Source organism: Vombatus ursinus, unplaced genomic scaffold (assembly GCF_900497805.2).
Source record: "Vombatus ursinus unplaced genomic scaffold, bare-nosed wombat genome assembly UNPS02009824.1, whole genome shotgun sequence".
In the NCBI taxonomy this organism is placed as follows: Eukaryota; Metazoa; Chordata; class Mammalia; order Diprotodontia; family Vombatidae; genus Vombatus; species Vombatus ursinus.
This window is the reverse complement of record NW_020949602.1, coordinates 6094563-6117111: the sequence shown is the minus strand read 5'-3', so window position 1 is coordinate 6117111 and position 22549 is coordinate 6094563. Positions and strand designations below refer to the sequence as shown.

Here is a 22549-nt window from a genome sequence, read left to right as displayed (position 1 = left end):
AGGAAGGAAGGAAGGAAGGAAGGAAGGAAGGAAGGAAGGAAGGAAGGAAGGAAGAAAAGATCATTGAAGCATCTTTTTAAAAAAAAGGAGAGAAAAGAACAAAAGGAAGACCAAAAACAAGGGTAGATAAGCAAAAAATCTTCAAAAGCTACAGATTAATCTTATTATACATTTAAAAAGAAAAGCAAGATATACATAATAGATACCTGCAGTTTTCTGTACAATTCTCTTTTTCTGCTCTAATATATATGCAAATATATGCATATATATGTATTTGGTATTTGTTAATTTCAGAATTAAAGAAGAAAAGAGAAAAATCAACCTCAGGCTCTCTGGATTAGACCTGCAAGTCTGATACTCTTTTACTTACTATATGACCTTGGAAAAGTCATTTCTTTCTCCAGGCTTGAGTTTACTCATTTTTTAAAAGAGAGGATCAGACTATATCTTCAAAGTCCCATCTAGTTCTAAAATACTAAGTTTGTATCCACTGTTAATTCCTATGATTCTGTTTGGATTCCCTTGCTGAGGCACAGCCTTATATCACACACTGACCTTGTGTACCAGTCTTTTTTGGTACATATAATAGCATTTGAGGAGCAAGATTTGACCCATGTTCTAGCTGCAGCCATGCAAGAAGAAACTCTGACTGATAATAGGGTTCCACTGTAGGAGGTAAGCCTTTTGACATGTGCTTATATCTTATATCTTATGTCTATGCTTATGTCTATTTCCACTGGCTTTCTTTCAATGGATTGAGCTCCATGAGACATTGATGTTAAAATGATCAAAATTAAAAAGTGGTTTGTTATTGGTTTGGAAATCCAGGAGCATCAGTGTTCTGGTATGTCACTTCTCTTGGTTTAAAAGAGATGAGCAATACATCCAAACTATATTCCCCTGAGGAACTTCCCCTTTGTGGGCCTCAGTTTCTTCATATGTAATATAAGGCAATTGAACCAGGAGACTTTTAGGGTGCCTTCTAGATCTCATATCCTGTGATTTCATTATATTATGAATTAAGCAAATTCAGAAAAAGGAGTGTAATTGATTTGCTCAAAGTATATTCAAAGTATTACTTAAGAACAAAGTACTTACAGTAAATATACCTCTCTCATGATCATCACCACTGAGAATTATACACAAGGGAAAAAATAAAGGAAGTCAAGAAGAATGCATGAAAACACCAGAGACAGCTACACTCAAACTTACTTCCAGAGTATAAGAGAAGAGAAAAAAGGCAATTTAAAAAGAAAGAAAAGGAGAAAAAAGAGAAATGAAGAAAAAAGAGAAAAAGGAGAAAGAAAAAATGAAAGAAAAAGAAAGGAGAATTTAAAAAGAGCAGAGAAGAAAGGAAAGAGAGAAGTGAATGAGGTGAAGAGGAAAAAAATATGACATGACTTAAATGAGAGGTAATAAAGAGTAAAACTATTAAATAAATGACAAGGTAGAAGGGGCAAAGAACAGCATAAACCAACCCAAACTGTCACATGCTCAGGAAGAGGAAAACACCAAGTGGGAAAGTTGGAAACATGAGGACGGCTGCCCCTGCTCTGCAGTCACATCTTTTCTCAGGGTAAATGAGCTCATCTATGATGTCATTGTCTCTGAGTCATCCCCTCACCGGAATCAGAGGTGGAAAAAGGCCTGTTAGGTCATCAGGTCCAGCCCTCCTGCCTACCAGGGGTCAGTGCAACAGTATATTCTCTGGGGCTTTGTCTTGCCTAGTCTAGTCCTGAAATGACTCAAACAATGAAGACTTTCACCTAAACCTTTGGAGAAATTTTAACCATTTACCTGCACAGACAAAAATGACAGATGTGGGGAAATTAAAGCTGCCTTTTACCCAACCTTCAGGTTCATTGGGACCAAATGCCTGAAACAATGCCTCCTTCTCCCTAATCTCTCCCCTCTCTAATCTATCCTTTGCAGAGCTGGCAATCAATCAATCAATCAATAAACATTTGTTAAGTGCCTACTATATGCAAGGAACTGTGCAAAGCACTAGGTTTACCAAAAAAAAAAAAAGCAAAAGACAATCTCTGACCTCTAGAAGCTTCCAATCTAATGAGGGAGACAACATGAACAAGGGAGTGGCATAGTAGGACCTGTGTTTTTTTTTAATCATATTAGTGACTGAATTGAAGCTGGATTGGAACAGGGAGAGTTGAGGCAGGCGGACTCATCAAAAAGATGTTGCAACAGTCCAAACAAGAGGTGAAAAGAGATCAATAAAAATTCATTAAAGAGGTTCACAACTAGAACGGGCTGCTTCAGTGAGAAGTGACTTCCACATCACTGGAGGCCTTCCAGAAGGGACTAAATGAATACTTTTTGGTGATATGTGCTTGTACTACTAATGGGCAAAGAAGTGTTCTTGACTGATTGTGAGAAAAGCTAGCTAACCAAAAAAGCTTATTTCTATTCTGAAGAGTTTGTTTTTTAATTCTCTGAAAACTGTTATTTTTTCAGGAATTTTCAGCAATATCAGTGGTCTGGTAGGCGTGAAAGTGGAGGGTATAGATGTAAGAAATAGAGGCGAAAATAGAAATTTAAAAACTGAGAAATAGATGGATACCCTAGGTTAAAAATAATCAGATGCTCGATACTCCACTGAGTGAACATGGGACATATTGAGTTATGAGCCTGATTTACATGGAACCTCCATAGGAGAGATATCCCCACCCTGTCTCAGAGACAAAATCCATAGCAGATGCTCTAAGAGTAGCTAATGTGACCCTATGCCCTCTTCAAAGGTTGAAGAGAATCTTGTCCTAACCTGACAAGTCCCTGCACAAACTTTGCAAGAGATGACCTGGCTTGATTCAAGAGATGAGATTACACATGTTTTCTTTTTTGTGTGAGAGGGAAAATGAGATTTATGATAAAAAGGGAAAATAATATTTAGAATGCAAAAGGTCACCAAGAAATGGCACAGCTAAGGTCCTGGATCTTTATGAAGGTGTATATCCCTTTGCAAAACACAATGCAGGTCTAAGCAGCTCCTTTAAAGTCCTCAATTGTTCTGGGGCAGAGGAAGAGGATAGTTTATTCCTTAGCTCCTTCTCCCAAAGGTGGAAGATCCTCCTGCCTTTGAAAATCAACCCAGAGTCATTCCCCAATTGGTAAATGGTCAAAGGATATGAACAGAAGAAAACAAAACAATTTATAGTCACATGAAAAAAATTCTCTAAATCACTAATGATTAGAGAAATGCAAATTAAAACAACCTTGAGATATTATTTTATACCTATCAGACTGGTTAAAACAATTGAAGGGGAAAGCAACAAATCTTGGAGGGGATGTGGAAAAAAATGGAACACTAATTCATTGTTGATTGAATGATTCAACTAATCCAACCATTTTGGAGAGCAATCTGGAATTATGCCCAAAAAATTATTAAACTACTTATATCCTTTGACCAGCAATACCACTTCTTGGTCTATTTCCAAAGATGATTAGAGAAAAAGGAAAAGAACTGATATATTCTAAAATGTTTACAGTAGCTTTCTTTGTGGTGACAAAGAACTGGAAATTGCAGGGATGTTTCTCAGGGAATGGCTAAACAAATTGTGATATGAGTGTGATGGAGTACTACTGTGCTATAAGAAATGATGAGTTTGATGATCTTGGAAAAACATGGATAGACTTGCACAAAATAATGAAGAGTGAAATGAGCAGAATATTGTATACAGTAACAGCAGCATTGTTTAAAAATAACTGAACCAATAAGTCATTTTAACTATTATAAATACCCAAATTAACTTCAAAGGACATACATATGAGGGAAGACACTATTGAAATCAGAGAAAGAAGTGATAAATAGAAATATGTACAGAATGATTTTACATATATATATATATATATTTGTGTCTAATGGTATCTATCTCTAGGACAGGGAGGGGAGGGAAGAAGAAAAGAAATTTACATGATAAATTTATTATATATTGTAATTTCATGTGAGTCATTTTAATTATGCTATGTTATGGAAATGTTTGTTATATTGCATAAATTAAAAATAAATAAAAATTTATAAAAAAAGAAAATTAACCCAGAAGCTAGCAGTTCATTGGTATGGGTATGCTCCCCCAAAGTAGAGCTGGCCCTGCCAATTCAATAGTGATGTCATCCTTAAGAAGTCACTTCTTCTTAAGTTAGTCTCCCTCAGACTCTTTATCTGTAAAGCCAGGTGGAGGCGAAGGGAAGAGATTGAGCTATGTGACCATGGACAAGTCATTAGAACTCTGGGTCTCATTTTCCTCATTTCTGAAAGTTCATTTAAAAGGCCCATGAAGGAGAAATGGGTGGTGGAAAAATGAGAAAACCTCTAAGAACCATTCCAGCCTTAAGTTCTATGTCCATGTCCTAGAGAATTAATAGAGTATCTTATAGTCCCTATATCCCATTATATTGATATGGAATCCTTCTATGTGCTATAGTATCAATATAATATCCTATAGTAACAATATCCTATATTATATAATATATACATATATATTATATATCCTACAGTAGCCTGCCTGTCCTCTCTATATTCTTTAAACACATTTAAAACTGGACAGAAAAATGATAAATGATGCAAAATTAAATAAGAATCTCCACCTCCCCCCATGTTTTAATCTAAAATCTTACTTATGTTCTAGTTGAGGCAGCTTGGTGGTAAAATGGATAGATTGTGGGAGTTGGAGTCAGGAAGCTCAAATACTATATACCATGTGAGGTTTTTCCTGATTCTCCAACTCCCCTCCATTCAATTCCCTGGCTGCCCCCTCTCATTACCACCTGTTAATTTTGTATGTATTTTATGTATACTTATATTAATGAATGAAAAAGCTTTTATTAAACACTTTTCTTGGTGCCAAGCACCAGGGCTACAAACACAAAAATTAAAGTTGGTCGCCACCAACAAGGAGTTTACTTTCTAATGGGGAAGAAAACACACATAGGAGAGTGGTGGCCAGAGAGGGAAACTTTGGTCTGAAAAGTTATAGGAATGGTGAATAGGGTCACAGGGAAGCAGATTGACACATCCCATCCAGGAACAATGGCAGAATTGATTTTTATCCTGGCTCATGATTCCATAACTGAAGGCAGGGTGGACAGGTGAGGAAAAGATAAAGACAGCAAGTATTGGCAAAGTTGTGAAAAAGATGTCCAGAAAATAAGGAGTAAAGTGAGGTAGTATTGTAGAGTAGAAAGATCCCAGGCTATGGAGTAGGAGAAGCTGGGTCCAAAGCCTACCTATGATATTCCCTGTGTGACCTTGGGCAAGTCACTTTACCTCAGTAAGCCTCAGGTTCCTCGTGTGTATAATGAAAAGGTTGGATTAGATCAGACAGCTCTTTTTGTGTCACAGATTTCTTTAACAGGCTGGTGAAGCCTTCAGACCCTATTTCAAAACAATGTTTTTAATGCATAAAGTAAATTATATAGGATTACCAAGGAAAGCATTTACACTGAAATAGGCATACTATTAAAAAAAAGTTCAGACATGTACAAAAATATTTATAACAGCTCTTTTTGTGGTGGCCAAGAATTGCAAATTGAGGGGAATAGCTGAACAAGTTGAGGTATATGAATGTAATGAAATACTATTGTGCTATAAGAAATGACAAGCAGGTGAATTTCAAAAAATCCTGGAAAGACTTATATGAACTGATGCTGAGTGAAGTGAGCAGAACCAGGAGAACATTGTACACGGTAACAGCAACATTGTGTGATGATCAACTGTGGTTGACTTAGCTCTTTTCAGCAATGCAATAATCCGAGATAATTCCAAAGGACTCATGATGGAAAATTCTAACCACATCAGAGAAAGAACTATGGAGTCTGAATGCAGATCAAAGCATACTATTTTCACTTTTTTTGTTGTTTTTATTTGTTTGTTTTTCTTTATTGTGTTTTTACCTTTCTGTTCTGATTCTTCTTTCACAATATGACTAATATGGAAGTATAACATGATTGCACATGTATGATCTATATCAGATTGCTTGCTGTCATAGGGAGGGGGTAGAGAGGGAGGGAGAAAAATTTGGAATTCAAAATCTTGTAAAAATGAATGTTGAAAACTAAAAACACTACTTAATGAGGAGGAAAAAAAAATAAAAACCAAGGTTAGGGATCCCAGGTTTAGGACCCCTGTATACAATGGCCTCTGAAGTCCCTTTCACTTCTAGATCTATGTGTTTATGATTGATTCTAAGCATGGCAGCTTGGCTTTTCCTGAAACTGATCCCAGAGAAGCAAACCACAATAAACACAGAAGGGCAAGAGGGACCAGGGCAGGAGTTTCCCCAAGGAGGGAATATGTTATACATCTTGTCTCTATCTTTAAGACGTAAGCTTCATGAGTTTAGGGCCTGTCCCTCCCTCTTTGTTTTTGTCTTCATATCCCTAATACTTAGCATAGTGCCAGACATATGCTAGGTGCATAATAAATTCCCATTGACTGAGTGATTGGCATTTCTCCTCTGGTTTTATTGGTGGATGGAACTCTTTGAGAGGAAACTCCCTCTAGCAGTACATATTGCTACCTACCCTGTATCTTCAGTCAGAAAGTTACCCAGAGCCGTGAGACATGGTGACCAGGGTCACACAGCGGAAGCAAGGCATGAACCTGGTCTTCCACACTCTCATTCTAACCACTAAGCCATGTTGCCTCTCTGAATTTATTTTATATTTACTCATCTCTATATCCAACTAAATTCTCCCTTCCTCTGTTAAGGACTTCCTTAAATACACAATCTAATGGATCTCTCAGGACTTCTACTGTGTTTAAAAGCCAGTATCACTCTACTCAATATCATTCCATCTATCTTGGACGATCTTCATAGTATCTCAGGGTGTCAGTCTTATTTCCCAAGTGAGGCTGTGAAGTTGAGAAGCATTATAATATAATGTAGAGACTGCAAGGACTGTAGGCAGGAAGACATGGTGGGTAAGGTAGTAAAGATATCACCCTCATTCTAAAGATTCTAAACTGGGTCTCAAAGAGTTAACATGAGCTTCCCTAAGTCACACAGACCTATTAAGTGGGAACACTGGGTCTTCAGAATCCAAGTCATGATTTCCCACTACTGAAAACCTAATGGTTATTTTAGTGGCCTCATAAATAAGAATGATTGGGGGGAATCAGTTAATAAGCATTTATTAAATACCCACTCTGTGCCAGGCTCTGTGCCAATCATTTGGGATGTAAAGAAATGCAACAACAATCCCTGCCCTCAAGGATCTTGCATTCTAATGGAGGGTCCAGATCTGTAATTTCATTGCTGTGAGGGAATCCCAGTACGGGAATGTCTTCTATTAATGTAGACTGGCAACTGCTCTGTAACCTAGAGTATTAGAGATTTGGAGTCAGAAGGTAACTTAGGGACCATGTAGTGGTAACCTCCAATTTTACAAATAAAAAACTGAGCTCTAAAGAAATTAAGCACCTTGCCCAAGGTCACATGGGCAGTACATGGCAGAGGTAGGATTTCACCCCAAATCAATAGATCTTCCCATCGGAGCACACATTAGTAGAGAGCTGTCCAGGGTACTGAAAAGTTGAGAGACTTGTCCATGGTCCCACAGCTCTGACAGCCAGGGTCCAAAGGCAGGACCAGAACCCAGATTTTCTTTGACTCCAAAGCCAACCTTCTAACCACTACATCATACTGCTATTTACAAGCACAGCTCCGTGAAACAGATGAAAAGGGATTGGAGCTCTTTTGCTTTGCCCCAGACAGCAGAATTAGGAATAATGGATGTTCCTTTCTCTCCTAACATCTTTTCTCTCAATGTATTCTCTCCTAATATCAGCTAGCTATGAGGCCATGGGGAATGGGTAGAACTCACAAAGAGGCAAATTATATCTTGATGAAAGGTTGCAACCCATCAATTAGTGCTATTAAAAGTCAAATGGGCTTCTCAGGAAGTGGTTTCCCCTTCCCTGGAGATGTTCAGATGTGGAAAACCTGGGAAGCATAGGTTTCAATTTAAGTCCAGGTTGATCAAGTCCTCTGAGGCCCCTCATATTTCTGATACTCCATGATTTTAGAGTCATCTAAATAGCCTTGACCGGAGTAATATGAATATAGAGCCGCTGGTACTGAAATGGATACAAGATTGGAGACAGAATTCATCATGCTCAAATGGCTCTATGAACTTAGTGAATTAGAATTCTGCCTATAGTACATCTTATAGTACAGATGCACCCCATCTGTGCCTCCTCATTCTATCAGACTTTTGTCTCCTTCCTCCCACAAGTTCACTATTGGGAGTCCGTCTAACATGGACTTGTTCACCTTACATTGCAAGAATCCTAGTAGACCACTCTGGCTGCATACATGTCATTTCTTACCCTCATCATGTAACCAGCCCATCATCTCTTCCCATCATACATTTTCCAGATGACATCTTTTACTCCCATTCTTCTTCATCATTCCCCTCATGTCACAGTCTGCTCACACCCACCATGTACATATGGAAACATTAAAATGGTCCATCCCACCTTTGCTTGATTCTGTATTTAGCAGGAACATATTTTCAGCAAATAACAGGAATAGAACACAGTGAAAGGAAATTGGGTGGGTGGGTGGGTGGAGTGAAGTGTTACATAAGGAAGGTGAGTGAGAGGATGCTAAATTGAACACCCACAAAAGACAGATGCCAGAACAGAGAGAAGCATTTGATGGCCTTTACGGTACATCTCTATGGTAAAGGATTAGAAAAAAAAAACTAATGAAGGAGATTGGGATGGTTAGCTAGCATTAATGGGAAATAAGATCATAGATTTAGACCTGGAAGGGAGATCAGAAGTCATCTAGTCCAGGAATTCCTAACTTGGGCTTCATGAATTTAAAAAAAATGTTTTGATAACTCTTTCTCACCCCATAAATCCAATCTGGCCAAGGCCTGTCACCTTCACCTCTTCAGCGTGTCTCAGATATGCCCCCTTCTCTCCTCTGACACAGCCACCCCACTGGTACAGGCCCTCATCACCTCCCATCTGGATTATTGCAGTAGCTGCTGCTGGGTCTGTCTGCCTCAAGTCTCTCCCCACTCCAGCCTATCCTCCATTTACCTGTTAAACTGATCTCCCTGAAGTGAGTCTGACCACGTCACCTCCTGCTCACTAGACTCCAGTGGTTTCTGCTCACTAGACTCCAGTGGTTTCTGCTCACCTCCAGGAGCAAATACAAGATATTCTATTTGCCATTTGGTGTTGTTTGCCCTTCATTCTTGAAGAAGACCGTGACATCAGGAAGGTGATGCCATGACTTGCAAGTGAATTAGATTTAAGTGAGGGAGAGCTGCACAAAGTCACCAGCCTCACTTTCTCCTCTGGAGTCATCTGGGTCCAATGGCAAGATATAGATCAGGATGACTGGAGGTGGCCCCCATTTGATATGTAAAGTTCTTCATAACCCAGGCCCCTCCTACCTTTCCAACTTTCTTACACCTTCCTACCCAACACATACTCTTCAAAACAGTGACACCTGCTTCTGGACTCTTCCATGAACAAGACCCTCCATCCTTCGGTTCTGGGTATTTCCTCTGACTATCCCCCACACTCGGAACACTTTCCCTCCTCATCTCCACCTATTGACCTTCCTGGATTTTCTTAAATTCCAACGAAAATCCTACCTTCTACAGGAAGCCTTCCCAAACCCCCCTTAATTCCATGTTTCTGTTAATTATCTCCATTTTATCCTGTATATAGTTTTCTTCCTATCTATTTGCTTGCATGTTATCACCTCCATCAGATTGTAAGCTCCTTGAGGGCAGGGACTGTCTTTTACCTCTTTTTATAACCCCAGTGCCTGGCACGTAAAAGGTACTTAAAAATGCTTATTGATTGATATATTTCAATATAATTGATTTCCTTTGTAATCCTCTGTACTTTATGAATTTAAAACATGGTTCTGAGAAGGGGTTTGGAGGCTTCACCAGACTATCAAAGGGCTCCATGATAACACAGAAAGGTCAAGAACCCCTGAAATAGGCAGATTCCTTCATTTTACAGATAAGGAAACTGAGGCCCAGAGTGGCAAGACCACACAAGTAGTAAATGAAAGAATCAGGATTCAAATGTAGAATCTTGTGAGTGTAGCATCATACAAAAGAGGGGAAATTTCAGTAAATTTGGGGTCAAAAGAGACCTAGGTTTGAGACTTTTTTTTCATTTTTAACTTGATGTCCCTAGCATATAGCAGAGGGTTTTATACAGAAAAGATTTAAAAGTGATTCTTGAATTAAATTAATTTGAATCAAATGCCAGCTGTGAAATGTATTCACTTTAGGTCTATGGGGAAGTCAACTAATCTCTTTGGATCTCAGTTTTCTCATCCTTGAAATGGGAATAACAATATTTGCATTGCATGCTTTAAAGGGTTGTTCATAGGATTAATAGAGGGTTGGAAGGGACCTCCAAGGCCATCAAAACCAATCCCTCTTTCCATAACCAACCAATCAATCAATCAATCAAAAAACATTTATTAATCTACTATGTGCCAGGCACTGCCCTAAGCACTGGAGGTACAAAAAAAGAGACATTTCCTCATAGGTGACTAAGTTGAGGTACCTGCCCAAGGTCGTATGGGTATTTATTGGCAGAATCAGCCTCTGTACCGAGGCCACTTGACTCCCAAGTCCAGAGTTCTTTCCTGGATGCCAGCCTACCTCTTGATCCTTTGCAAATCATACACACTTTGTCATCAATTGCTATTTTCACTGAAATTGCCACAGTTTTTGTTTCTAATTGGGAAAATTGGAACAACACACACAGCCAAGGACTTGTAGCTAGCTCTGACCCAACCCAGTCAAAGTCTTCAGCCCTTTGTTCATAGAATTCTTGTTACTTGTTCCTGGAACCAAAATCCCTTTTTGTTTGGGCATAGTCTAAGCTCCCAGTTTACAGAGGTACAGCTCACTTATCGTAAGTGAGAAGAGAGAGAGACAGAGAGAGAGAGAGAGACAGAGAGAGAAAGTCCAAAACTCCTTTCCAGGTTATCTGGTTAGGAGAGGCCATCTGAGGGCATTATGTCAATATACACAATGGGTATTACTCTCACTGACAGCCAAACAACCTTAATGTCCTTTTACCACGTTAGTAATTTAATATTCCACAATACCCATCCTCTACTGCCTCACTGTGCTGCCTTAACACTAGGGTTTCTAAAGCTATGCCCAAGCTTGGGCAGTTTCTGCCATATATAAACTATATATGCATATCCTTAGTGCCAAGCCCAGTGCTTGGCACATCGTAGGAGCTTTATAAAGGCTTGCTGACTGGTGAATCCAATAAGGTGATAATAAAATGAAGCACATTCAGTTTTGGTGGGAAAGAGTTATAGGAACATTAAGTCTTTATATCTAATCACCGGAAACTGGGACTTTAAGCACCAAATCCCTACTTTCTCCTCAGAGTCTCCTTTACCTCAATTATCTTCTTTCCTAGGGAATTCAGACTTATCTGGATGCTTGCAGAAAACAATAAAGAGAAATATATTATCTGAGGTTCCAACAGGAATCCCGAGGCAAAAGTGACCTGGGAAGTCGAACCCTGCTTAATATCATTGCCTGACTGCCACCCTACACTCCCAGAATGAAAGGTCATATTCACATATATACATAGATGTGGGTATATAAATATATATATATATAATATTATATGATATATATGCTATACCTATATATAATACATTGTTAAAATATATATATAATGTATGTATAGTATAGATAGTATATGGTATACCATTTATGATATTATATCATAATATGCTAATTCTGGTACCACAAGGGCAAAAATTAAGCTGTCTCTGTCCCAAGGACTTCAATTCTACTTGGAGTACAGGAGGAGGGTGTGGAATTCAACATGTGCACAAAATAAGTAAATATGGAATATATGGAGGCACCTAGGTAGTACAGTGAATAGAGCACTGGCCCTGGATTCAGGAGGACCTGAGTTTAGATCCGGCCTCAGACACATAACACTTACTAGCTGTGTGTGACCCTGGGCAAGTCACTTAACCCCACTGCCTAACTAAACTAAAAAATCAAAACAAAACAAAACAAATATGGAATATATGCAAAGTAAGTACAACAGCAAGGTGTGGAGGAGGATACTACCAATTGAGGGGAGGTGGAGTTTGAGCTGAACCTTGAAAGCTCCTAAGAGGAAGAGAAGCAGGAGGGCATATCTGGCATGGGGGAGAGCCTATGGAAAAACAGGGAGATAGGAAGTGGAATGTCATATAAGGAAAAAGGGAAGGAGGCCATTTTGGCTGGAAAGGAGAAGGTGGGAAGGGGAACGGGGTACAGTAGCCTCTTTTTTTTAATAAACCAGGAACAAGTGTTTTTTTTTTTTTTTTCAAATATCCTTAGTAAGGTAGACCTATGTGAGTAGGATATGGTCATTGAGCCCAACGGGTAAAGCTTGCTTCAAATTAACAACTTCTTCTGCATCCCAATCCAGGAATTGTGGTTATTCTGAATACAGGCACAGCACAGACAAGGATCCAAAAGATCACGAGAATTTCCGAAGTCAAACTTGCCTACTTTTCCCAACATGGGGACAGAATACAGGGTCATTGGCCAATATGAGACAAGGTTCATAGAGTTAAGCTGGAAGGGGGCTCAGAGGCCATCTAATTCAAAGCCTTAATTTGACAAATGAGGAAAATGAGGCCCAGGGAAATGACATTTGCCCAAGATGACAGAGGTAGTGAGTATCAGAGGTGGGGCTTGAGCACAGGTCCACTGATTTCAGGGCCAGCTGCTTTTTCTGTCATGCCAGGAACTGGTTAAACATTTTCTTCATCAGTCAAGCAGAGTTTGTGAAGTTTTAACCAATTTCTCCTAGAATCTTTTTAAAGAACAATGAACAAATCTCAAACAATGAAATGACAAGATCCTAGCTGTACTGACAATAGGAAAAAAAATAGAGGAAATGAATTAAAAGATGGATATGAGTCTCTCCTTGCCATTCCTGCAAGCCATGTTAATTATGTTCCATTAACATTAAACTGTCAGGGTCTGCTTGAGCCAGTTAGCTCTAACGACCTTCCTCAGTCTGCGCCTTGTTACTCTCCCATGTTTCATGTTTAGGAGGAGAGAAGACTCCAGCTGCTCAAAACTGACAGAACTTAATTTACATTTGGCCTTCATTAGGAAGAGAGCAAGAATCATTGAGACCAAATGGAAAAGCTAGACTCGTGGGGGTTATGAAAAATTCACATGGCATTTTTCCTTTTATCTGACAGTTCTGATTAAGGAAACATCCATCATCCTGAGACACATAGACCTTAAGTATAAGGGACACACTTAAAATTCTACACTGCGAGGCAAGACCCGAGGGCCAGAGGGTCTCTCTCTAGAGAAGGGCTAAATTGGTCTTAGAAAGTCTACATGTCTTCTTGGCAGACTAAACTGGACATCTGGGCCAGTGACCTTTGATATCTGACTTCTAGAAACAAGAGGGCAATGAACCACATTGAGAGCAGAGTGTGTTGACTAGCCCACTGCACTCAAGACATGTGAATGTGTGCTCTGGTCCTGAATATATGCCATGAAAAAATGTCAAAAGTGTGTTATTCCTTTGTCTCAAGCTCTTCCATTTGTAGAGGAAGTGAAGTGTACTATAAAGGCAGGTCAACATAATGGAAAAAACACTAGACTCAAATCCCATCTCTAACGCTAGCTGTGTTCCTTCAGGTCCCAGTTCAAATCTCCCCTTCTAGGGGAAACCTTTCCCAAATGCCCTTAATTCCAGTGACTTTCCTCTGCTGATTATTTCCAACTTATCCTGTATACATATACATGAATGTATATATGTATGTATGCATGTATACACACATATATAATATAGTTATATAACTTGTTTGTATATGTCACATATATACATATATATGTAATATGTATATTATATATATATATATATGTCCATATAGTTTCTTTGTACCTAGTTGCTTATGTGCTATCTCCCCTATTAAATTATGAACCCCTTGAGGGTAGGAACTGTTTTTGCCTTTCTTTGTATCGCCAGAGTTTAGCCCAGTGCCTGGCACATAGTAGGCGCTTAATAAATACTTGATAACTTGACTTTATTTGTGTGGCTTTGAGAAGGTCTCTTCTCTCCTGCTAGGCCTGTTGCTTCTCCTATAAGATTGGGTTATCACTATGTTCACTATTTATCTCATGGGTTGTTGTTACAGCAATCTGTAACAATTATAGAAATGGGAGTTCTGAAAAATGGTGTAGAAACATGAGTTCTTGGTAAGAAAGACTGTTGTTTCCTGGCAGAGTTGTTTTCAAGATGAGAGAATATAAGGTTAAAGTTGGGAGAGATCTTGGCAGACATCAAATCTGACTTTTCCTGCAGGGAAATAGTTGTTCCTATGTACATGTCATATGCCCCAGTAGAATGGAAGCTCTTGGAGAATAAAGACAGGTTCAATCTTGCCTTTACCATCATTACCTGCAAAAGAGTGGACAGCAGGCTTATTTGCAATGAGGGAGAATTGGGCCAAAGTGGACCTTGAATATTTATTTGGCCAAGTGGAAAGGATACTGGTTTTAGAATCAGAAGAACTAGGTTCAAATGTTAGTGCCACAAACTTAAGACCTGTGTGACTTTGGACAAATTATTTAATTTCTTAGTACCTCAGTTTCCTTGTCTGTAAAATGGATGAACTGGACCAAATGACCTCTGAGATCCCTTCCAGCTCTAAATCCGTGATCCCATGATTCCCTAGTTAAGACTCTGTCTAGCTTTGTGATCCTGAGTCTTGGGCAACCTGTAAGACTCCCCCACTAACTTACAAATGTCTTCAATCTCCATCAATGGAAGAATTTTCCATGGTGATGAATTCATAGATACTTGAAGTATTGATGATATTATTTTCAATATTTGCCACAGTGTAGGTACTTAATGAACTCTCCATCAAAATGAAGTGGAAGCCACTGAAGAAAAAATAGCTTAAACGGAATGTCAGAAGCACCTTAAATATTGACTTGAAGAATGATAGATGCAGAGGTGGAAGGGACCTTGGAAATCACCTAGTCTGATTCCCCCATTTTGTGAATGACAAAACTGAGGCTTGGAGAAGGGAAGTAACTTGTCCAAAGTCAAAAAGGCATCAAATGACAGAATTAGGATTTGAGTCCAGATCTGTTGATCCCAAATACAATGGCTTTTCTAATATTACACTGATCTGCTATTGTGAATAGACAAAAATAATAATAAATCTCAAAATTTTATACTGGATGCTACTTTGGGTTTGCTAAAATTAAAAAAAGGAACCACTCAACAAAATTAATCCCCATTATGTTAAATATACTAGAGACCACAGATTGCAAAATTGTCCACTTTGTAGATGAGGGCAGCTAGGTGGTGCAGTGGATAGAATGCCAGCCCTGGAGTCTGAAGGACCCGAGTTCAAATCTGGCCTCAGACAGTTACTAGCTCTATGACTCTGGTTGCCTCAGTTCTCATCTGTAAAATGGGGACAGAATGGAGAAGGAAATGGCAAACCACTCAAGTATCTTTGCCAAGGAAACCCCCAAAAGGGTTCACAAAGAGCCAGACATGACTTAAAAACGATTAAACAACAACATTTACATAGATTATCTCATTCCTCACAAAGTTGGGAGTTAGGTACTATTTTATAGATAAGGAATCCAAGGTTGAGAGACATGTCAGGGTGACAGAGCCAGTAAGTGGCAGGATTCAGACTCAAGTCTTCCTGACTGCAGGTTCACTAGTCTATCTATTACAGCACTTAGCAGCCCCTACTTATGGGCTAGAACAGGGATCAGACAGATACACCAATAACCACGATCTATAAAAAAAAAAAATGTGGCCTATACAGAAGAATACAGTTAAAATGCTGTTCAGGTCCTGGGGGAAGCAAAGAATGTTGTCTAAAGAGGCCATTTGGGTTGAATAGGAAGTCACCAGGCAGAAGATGATTATTTATAAGCTTCAGAGGAAATCTGGATCTTCTTAACTTCACATATTAATTTCAGGGAAGCTACAAATCTCCTTTGAGGATCATATACAATGAGGACATGTTTAGCATCTTATCCAATTACAGGAGATCCTGTGAAAATGTTGACATAAGGATGTAACAGGGAGGGCTTGAGATAATTATAACATATTTATACAGTGCCTTGCCAATTTACAAAGTACTCACCTTCCATCTCACGAGGCAGACAGTACAAATATTTTGTCAGAGTGGGGAACTTCATCCACCTAGGCTGATAGCAAGCCATCCATTTTAACTGTAGTAGTAAAGTCCTAGGGAGTTGTCTGAGACATATTGAGGTTAAGGGGCTTGCCCAGGATCCCAGAGCTTCTAAGTGTCTGAGGCAGGATTTGAACCCAGTTCTATCTGACTTCAACCGTAGCACTTAATTGGTAGACTATAGTCTTTGAATCAGAGAATCAGTAGTCCATATACTTGGGCACTTAGCTGTTCTGTAGTTGTCTTATGCAAGTTCATTTGTCACCCCAGTTAAATTGAAAGAACCTTAAGGGCAGAGACTATGTCTTATACTTCTGTGAACTGCAAAAAGGGGGGAAAAGGAAAAAGGGGGAGGAGAAATGAGGGGAGGGGAGATGATCTGCCCTGGTAACTTTGCTGTGCATTGATAGGCACCTCTGAGACTGCAGGGTCTTAGCTGAAGGGGAACCTCAGTGAATCTAGACACCAGCCAGGGAAACTAGTCTTGACTTGGAAGGGCATTGGGCCAATTACAATGTACCATATGGTCAGCTGACTAAATATTGAAACAACTCTGGATCCTAGAGTTTAACAAAGTCACATTTCTCATCCCAACCAACCTGAGGCTAAATACAGAATCTTTTTTTAGCTAAAAGAGACTTTACATATAATCTTCTTACAATTTACATTTATATAATAATATCTTAGAAGCTGCAAAATGCTTTATAGACTTTACAAGTAAGTTAGCTCATTTGAGCCTCACACAGGCAATAATGGTATTAGTATTAACATTTTATAGATAAGTTTCGGAGAGGGCAAGTGACTTGCCTGTGGTCATACAACTAGAAAGTGTCAGAGACAGGATTTGAACGAACGTCCTTCCTCGCTCCAAATTTATCACTATCGTGTCCAATTGTCTCAACCCTCTCCCTACCCCACAACATAAAAATTTCTCAGAAAAGGAAACTGAGGGTCAGAGAGATATAATAAATTGAATACAATAATAATGGGCAAGGTTGAGATTAGAATTCAAGGCTTTTGGACTCCAATATTTCTCCCAGTGAACCAAGCTATGGGATTGTCTTCTTTTCCCCTTAGGCTGCTGGAGTAATTGAAATCTCCACCTAGCTAACACTTTATAGCCAGGGCATGAATCACACCAGGCACTGCTCATCAGGTAGATTCTCAGCTCTCTAGACCGCCTAGGGATTTCCAAGTCTATTGGGTTTCTCAGGGACTTGAAATTTTTCACTCATCCATCTCTAATCGGATCCATTAAACTGACATTCCCTTGCTGTGCACTTCATAAAAAAGAAGGTTGAATTCCCTGGAAATTTGTTTTCAAATCACCAAGAAATGCTCTGGCTAAAGAATACCAAATCATCTCAGACCCAGAAACTTGAATTCAAATGAGAAAAAAAGGAATTTAAGGTTAACAGAGGCAAAGCTCTTGACTTTACTGAAAGAGTGAGCTAGGTTTGATTGCGCCACTCCCTTCTCCCAAACTCCCATTCTGGGTACTCACCTCCTTAAGCCATAGAAGTTTAGGAGGCTGCATCTCCACAGACATCACCCCTCCAACAAATTTCAGAACTTGATGTCTGGTTCTATTTATTCTCTCTACTTGACTGGCTGCACGGTGGTCCATCCACATGATGATATTTCTATTGGAGTCCCCTGATACAGAAGGAGAGGCACAGAGACAATGAGAGAGAGAGAGAGAGAGAGAACAAAAAAGATCAAGGGACAGAGACAGAAAGAGACAGAGAGAGAATGCAAGAGACAGCAACAAAGAAAAAACAGAGAGGCAAATACAGACACAGGCAGACACAGAAAAAGACAAAGACAGAGAGAAAGCAATAAAGTGACAGAGAAGAGACAGAAAGACTGAGGCAGAGAGACAGCAAAACAGACAGAGACAAAGAGAGGCAAAGATAGGCAGAAATATAGACACACAGAGACAAATAGACAAGTAGAGACAGTGAGAGATACAGAAATACAGAGAAAAAGCTCAATGAAGAAAGAAAGAGAAGGCAAGAAACAGCAAGAGACCCAGAGAGTCCTGTTCCATACAACAAGAATTTGAGCACCTGTATTTAATCAGCCAATTAACAAGCATTTAAGCCCCTGCTTTGTGCAAGGCACTGTGCTAAGTTCTGGGGATTCAAAGAAAGGAAGAAAAAAAAATCACCAGTGTCTGCCCTGAGGGAGTCCACACTTTAAGGAGAGAGACAGCATACATACAAATTGGTACTTGAGCTATAAATTCAAGGATTGAAAGTTCCCTCAGAGTAGAAGACAGAAGCAGCCATGGGGACCTGCAAAGGCCCCTGAAGAAGGTTTAGATTTGAAGCTAAGATCGACTGTTAGATAGGAAGCTAAGAGTCCGAGGTTAGGAAGGAGAGAGAACATTCCAGGCAGGGGGGACAGCCAGAGCAAAGACATGGAGATGGGAGGTGGAGATCAATGTGTTCGAGGTAGAGAAAGTAATCTAGAGTGATTAGACCATGGAGAGTATAGAGAACAGCAGTGGTGTCAAACTCAGATGGTAACAGGGGCCAACCTGTGTAGCAGGATGCCTCCCCAGGGGCTGCAGATTGACCCAGTTTTAAAATGTAACATTATCTATGTTTCATTGTATCTTTACTTATTTTGTTAAAATTTCTCAACTACATTTTAATCTGGGTTGAGACACATGCAGGAGTGTTGTGGGCTGCATGCAGCCCAAGGGTGGTTTAATACCTCTAGAATACAGTGTAAAACTAGAGATGCCAGGCAATATTCGAGGTAACGAGGATGCAAAGATGAAAAACAATATGGTAATTGTCCTCAAGGAGTGTATACTCTAATAGAACAATTAGGACATGCACCCAAGTAGGGATGATAAAACCAAGGTCTGCTGAGAGGAAGGCAAAAGTTGGAGGAAGGGGTCAAGAGGGATTCTGAAAAGAGAGGGATCACCTTCAGTTGGGAGGAAGAGGAAAGGCTTTATGGGGGAGGATAAAACTGCGTAAAGACCTGAAGGACTTCAAAAGATGGTAACGTAGAAGGAGTGTATTCCAACCATATGGGATGGACTAAATGAATACCCCAGGGTGGGATGAGGCAGGATAAAATTGGCAGTGTATGTAGTAGTTGTTTGCTTGTCTTTCCCATTAGACTGTGAGCTCCTTAAAAGCAAGGACCAGTTTTTGCACCTTTGTATCCTCGGCACTTAGCACAACGCCTGGCATAGTCCATGCTTAATAAATGCTTCTTGGTTGACTAACTTTTAGCTCAGTTAATGGGGAAAATATATTTCATGGCAGTGAGTAGTATGAAATAAGACTAATGAAGTAGGCTGGAGACATAGACTGTGAGGGCTATGAAGACCAAACTTAGGAGTTTTTGGTTTCTGCTTAAAGCAGGAAAGAGCCTCAGTATCTCAGAGTTCACCAAGAATGTGACATGCCCATTGAGTGTTCATTCAGCTTAAAGACCTCCAGGGATGAGGATGCTTGGCAGGAAGTAACAATGGGGAAAGTGATCCCCTACCTGCCAAAGCAGCTTAGTCAACATCTGGACAGCTCTAGTGAATAAGAACGTTTTCCTGGGCAAACCCAGATGCCTCTCTGCACCTCCCATCCCATTGCTCCTAGTCTGGCCCTTTTGGCCAAGCAGGACAAGGCTAAGCTCTTGGCCCCCTGGCAGTCCTTGAAATACCTGAGGACCATTATCATACCAAAGCACTCATTCTGCTAAACTATATTTTTATCTATGACACTTTGTCTTCTCTTTTCCCATCTAAATATTGCTAGCCCCTTCTCATCTACATAAAGGCTTTCCTGGTCTCCCAGGACCTTCTCTCTGAGACTACCTTCCATCTATCCTGTCTATATCTGGAACATGCATGTTGCTTGCATAGTCTCTCCCCCAATAGAATGTGAGTTTCTTCAGGGTAGGGTATGTTTTGACTTTCCATTGTCTCTCCAGCGCTCAGCACAAAGCTTCACACATGGGAAAACCTTTATGCTTGTTAAGTGGCTAGCTTCAACCTATGGCAGAATCTCAAGATCTTTCACCGTCCTGGTCACCCTCCTCTCCAACTCAGTTCCTAAAATGTGGTGCCCAGAATTGAATGCCATATTTTACAAGGACAGAAAAAATGGAATACTCACCTCCCCACTATAGGGCAATCTGTCTCTCTCTTAACTGCCATCTAAGATTTCATTAGCTTTCTTGGATGCCAAATCACAATGCAGGTGAGGATTGATGTTGTAGGCCACTATATCCCCCAATCTCTTTTTTTTTTTCAGAAAACAAACAACTTTTCTAGCCCTATCTTGTTCTCAGATTCAAAAAATTAACTTTACAAGTGTAAAACTTAACACTTGTACAGACATTTCTGACTTGTCGGTTTCCCTCATATCCAATCGGTCACTCATCTGTGAGTCTTCTCAATACTACTGCACAAAAAATCTCATACACATGGCCTTCTCTCACCTCCCAGAGCCACCACCTATGGTCAGGCCCCCATTGCTTCTCACCAAGACTATTTCAATAACTTCTCCATTGGTCTCCCAGACTCCAAGCTTTCCTCATCCCAATCTATCCCTTACACAGCTGCCCAGCCTACCTTCTCAAAGGCTCAGACCATAGGTTATTTCCTAGCTAAAGTAACTCCAGTGACTAAATTTTGTCCCCATTAGGCAATTAGAGATTTGGTCAATCTGGCTCCAACCCTCCTATTCAGTATTGTCTCTCATTATTATTCTTCATATACTCTTCATTATAGTCAAGCTGCCATGCTCAGTCTTCCTTACACTCACTATTCAATCACCTTTGCACAGGCCATTCATCATCATCATCATCATCATCATCATCATCACTAGCGTTTATATAATTCTTTAAGGTTTGCAAAACTCTTTACAAATATTCTCCTATTTTCTCCTCACAACACACTCAGGAAGTAGGTGTTATTATGATGCCCATTTTACAGATAAGGAAACTGACACTGAGAGAGAGGTTAAGTGATTTTCTCAGGGTCAATGACATAGCTAATATCTGAGGATGGATTTGAATTCAGATCTCCCTGACTGTAGATCCAGAGTTCTATCCACTGTGCATTCTAGCTGCCTTATGCCTGGAATGCACTCCTTCCTCACCTCTTCCTTAGAATCCCTAGATTACTCAAATCTCACCTCCTACATTAGGCCTTTCCTGTTGACCCAGCCACCAGTGCCTCCCTTTACTCAGAATATATTTTATATTAACTGATTTGGGCTCACCGCAATATAATGCAGCCTTTATTTTTGTCTTTTGGTCCAGTACCCAATATGGCACCTGGTATTTAATAAATGTCTATTGACTAATTAATATTTGTCTATTAGATTTCATCTTATTCAATATGACCCAGAGTTCTTAATTGTTAAGCTCTCGTAACCACAAGCCATGAAGGCTTTTGAGCAGGGGAATACTGTAGTCAGATCCATTTATTAGAGAGAAGGGAGGGGAAGAGTGAGATGGAGAAGAAAGGAGAGGGGGCAGACAGGGAGAGAGAGAAAAACAGAGACAGGCAGACAGAAAAATAGGAAAGGGAGACAGATGAGAGATGGAAGACAGGGAGAGGAGGAGGGGGAGAGAGGAGAGAGAGAGAGAGAGAGGAGAGAGAGAGAGGGAGAGAGAGAGAGAGAGATCCATTTCAGCTATAAATTTCCAGCTGTTAAGGAGTGTATAGCCTTTCTATAGATTTATAAATGTCATGAGCAGTAAAAATGAAAGAATGATTGAGGGTCATAAATGCATTTTACTGAAAACTCATGTGCTACTTGGAGCATCCTTGTTGGCTCTCTAACCTAGCCCCAGGGATCATTCTGAGTCTAGCTAAAGGCATCTCCTTAACTAAAAACCATTCAAGATCTACCAACATTATCAAATTCAATGACTCAAAAAAAAAAACAACCTTTTTTCCTTCCTTAACTTTGATAGACTTAGCTCTTCTCAGCAATGCAAAGATCTAAGACATCTCCAAAAGTTTCATGATGGAAAAATGCTATCCACATCCAGAGAAAGAACTATGGAGTCTGAATACAGATCGAAGCACACTATTTGATCTCTTTTTTCTTCTATCTTGTTTTGTTTCTTCTTTCTTATGGTTCCTCCTATTGGTTTTAATTCTTCTTTAAAACATAACTAATGTGAAAATATGTTTAATAATAATATATATGTAGAGCCTGTATCAGCTTGCTCGCCATCTTGGGGAGGGAGGTGGGAAGGGAGGGGGAGAAAAATTTAAAACTCAAAAGCTTAAGGAAGTGAATGTTGAAAACTAAAAATATATAAATTAATTAAAATATTGTTTT

General features: G+C 39.7%; 1 protein-coding gene across 4 annotated transcripts in view; it reads right to left on the bottom strand.

Annotated features, from left to right (window-relative positions):
- Positions 1–22549, bottom strand: part of FGGY (FGGY carbohydrate kinase domain containing) — a 532436-nt gene that overhangs the window by 475213 nt on the left and 34674 nt on the right. For all 4 annotated transcript variants that reach the window (XM_027852828.1, XM_027852830.1, XM_027852831.1 and 1 more), the window contains exon 4: positions 17734–17885. In XM_027852828.1, coding sequence (XP_027708629.1) covers positions 17734–17885 — 152 coding nt within the window. The remainder of the gene's footprint in view (positions 1–17733; positions 17886–22549) is intronic.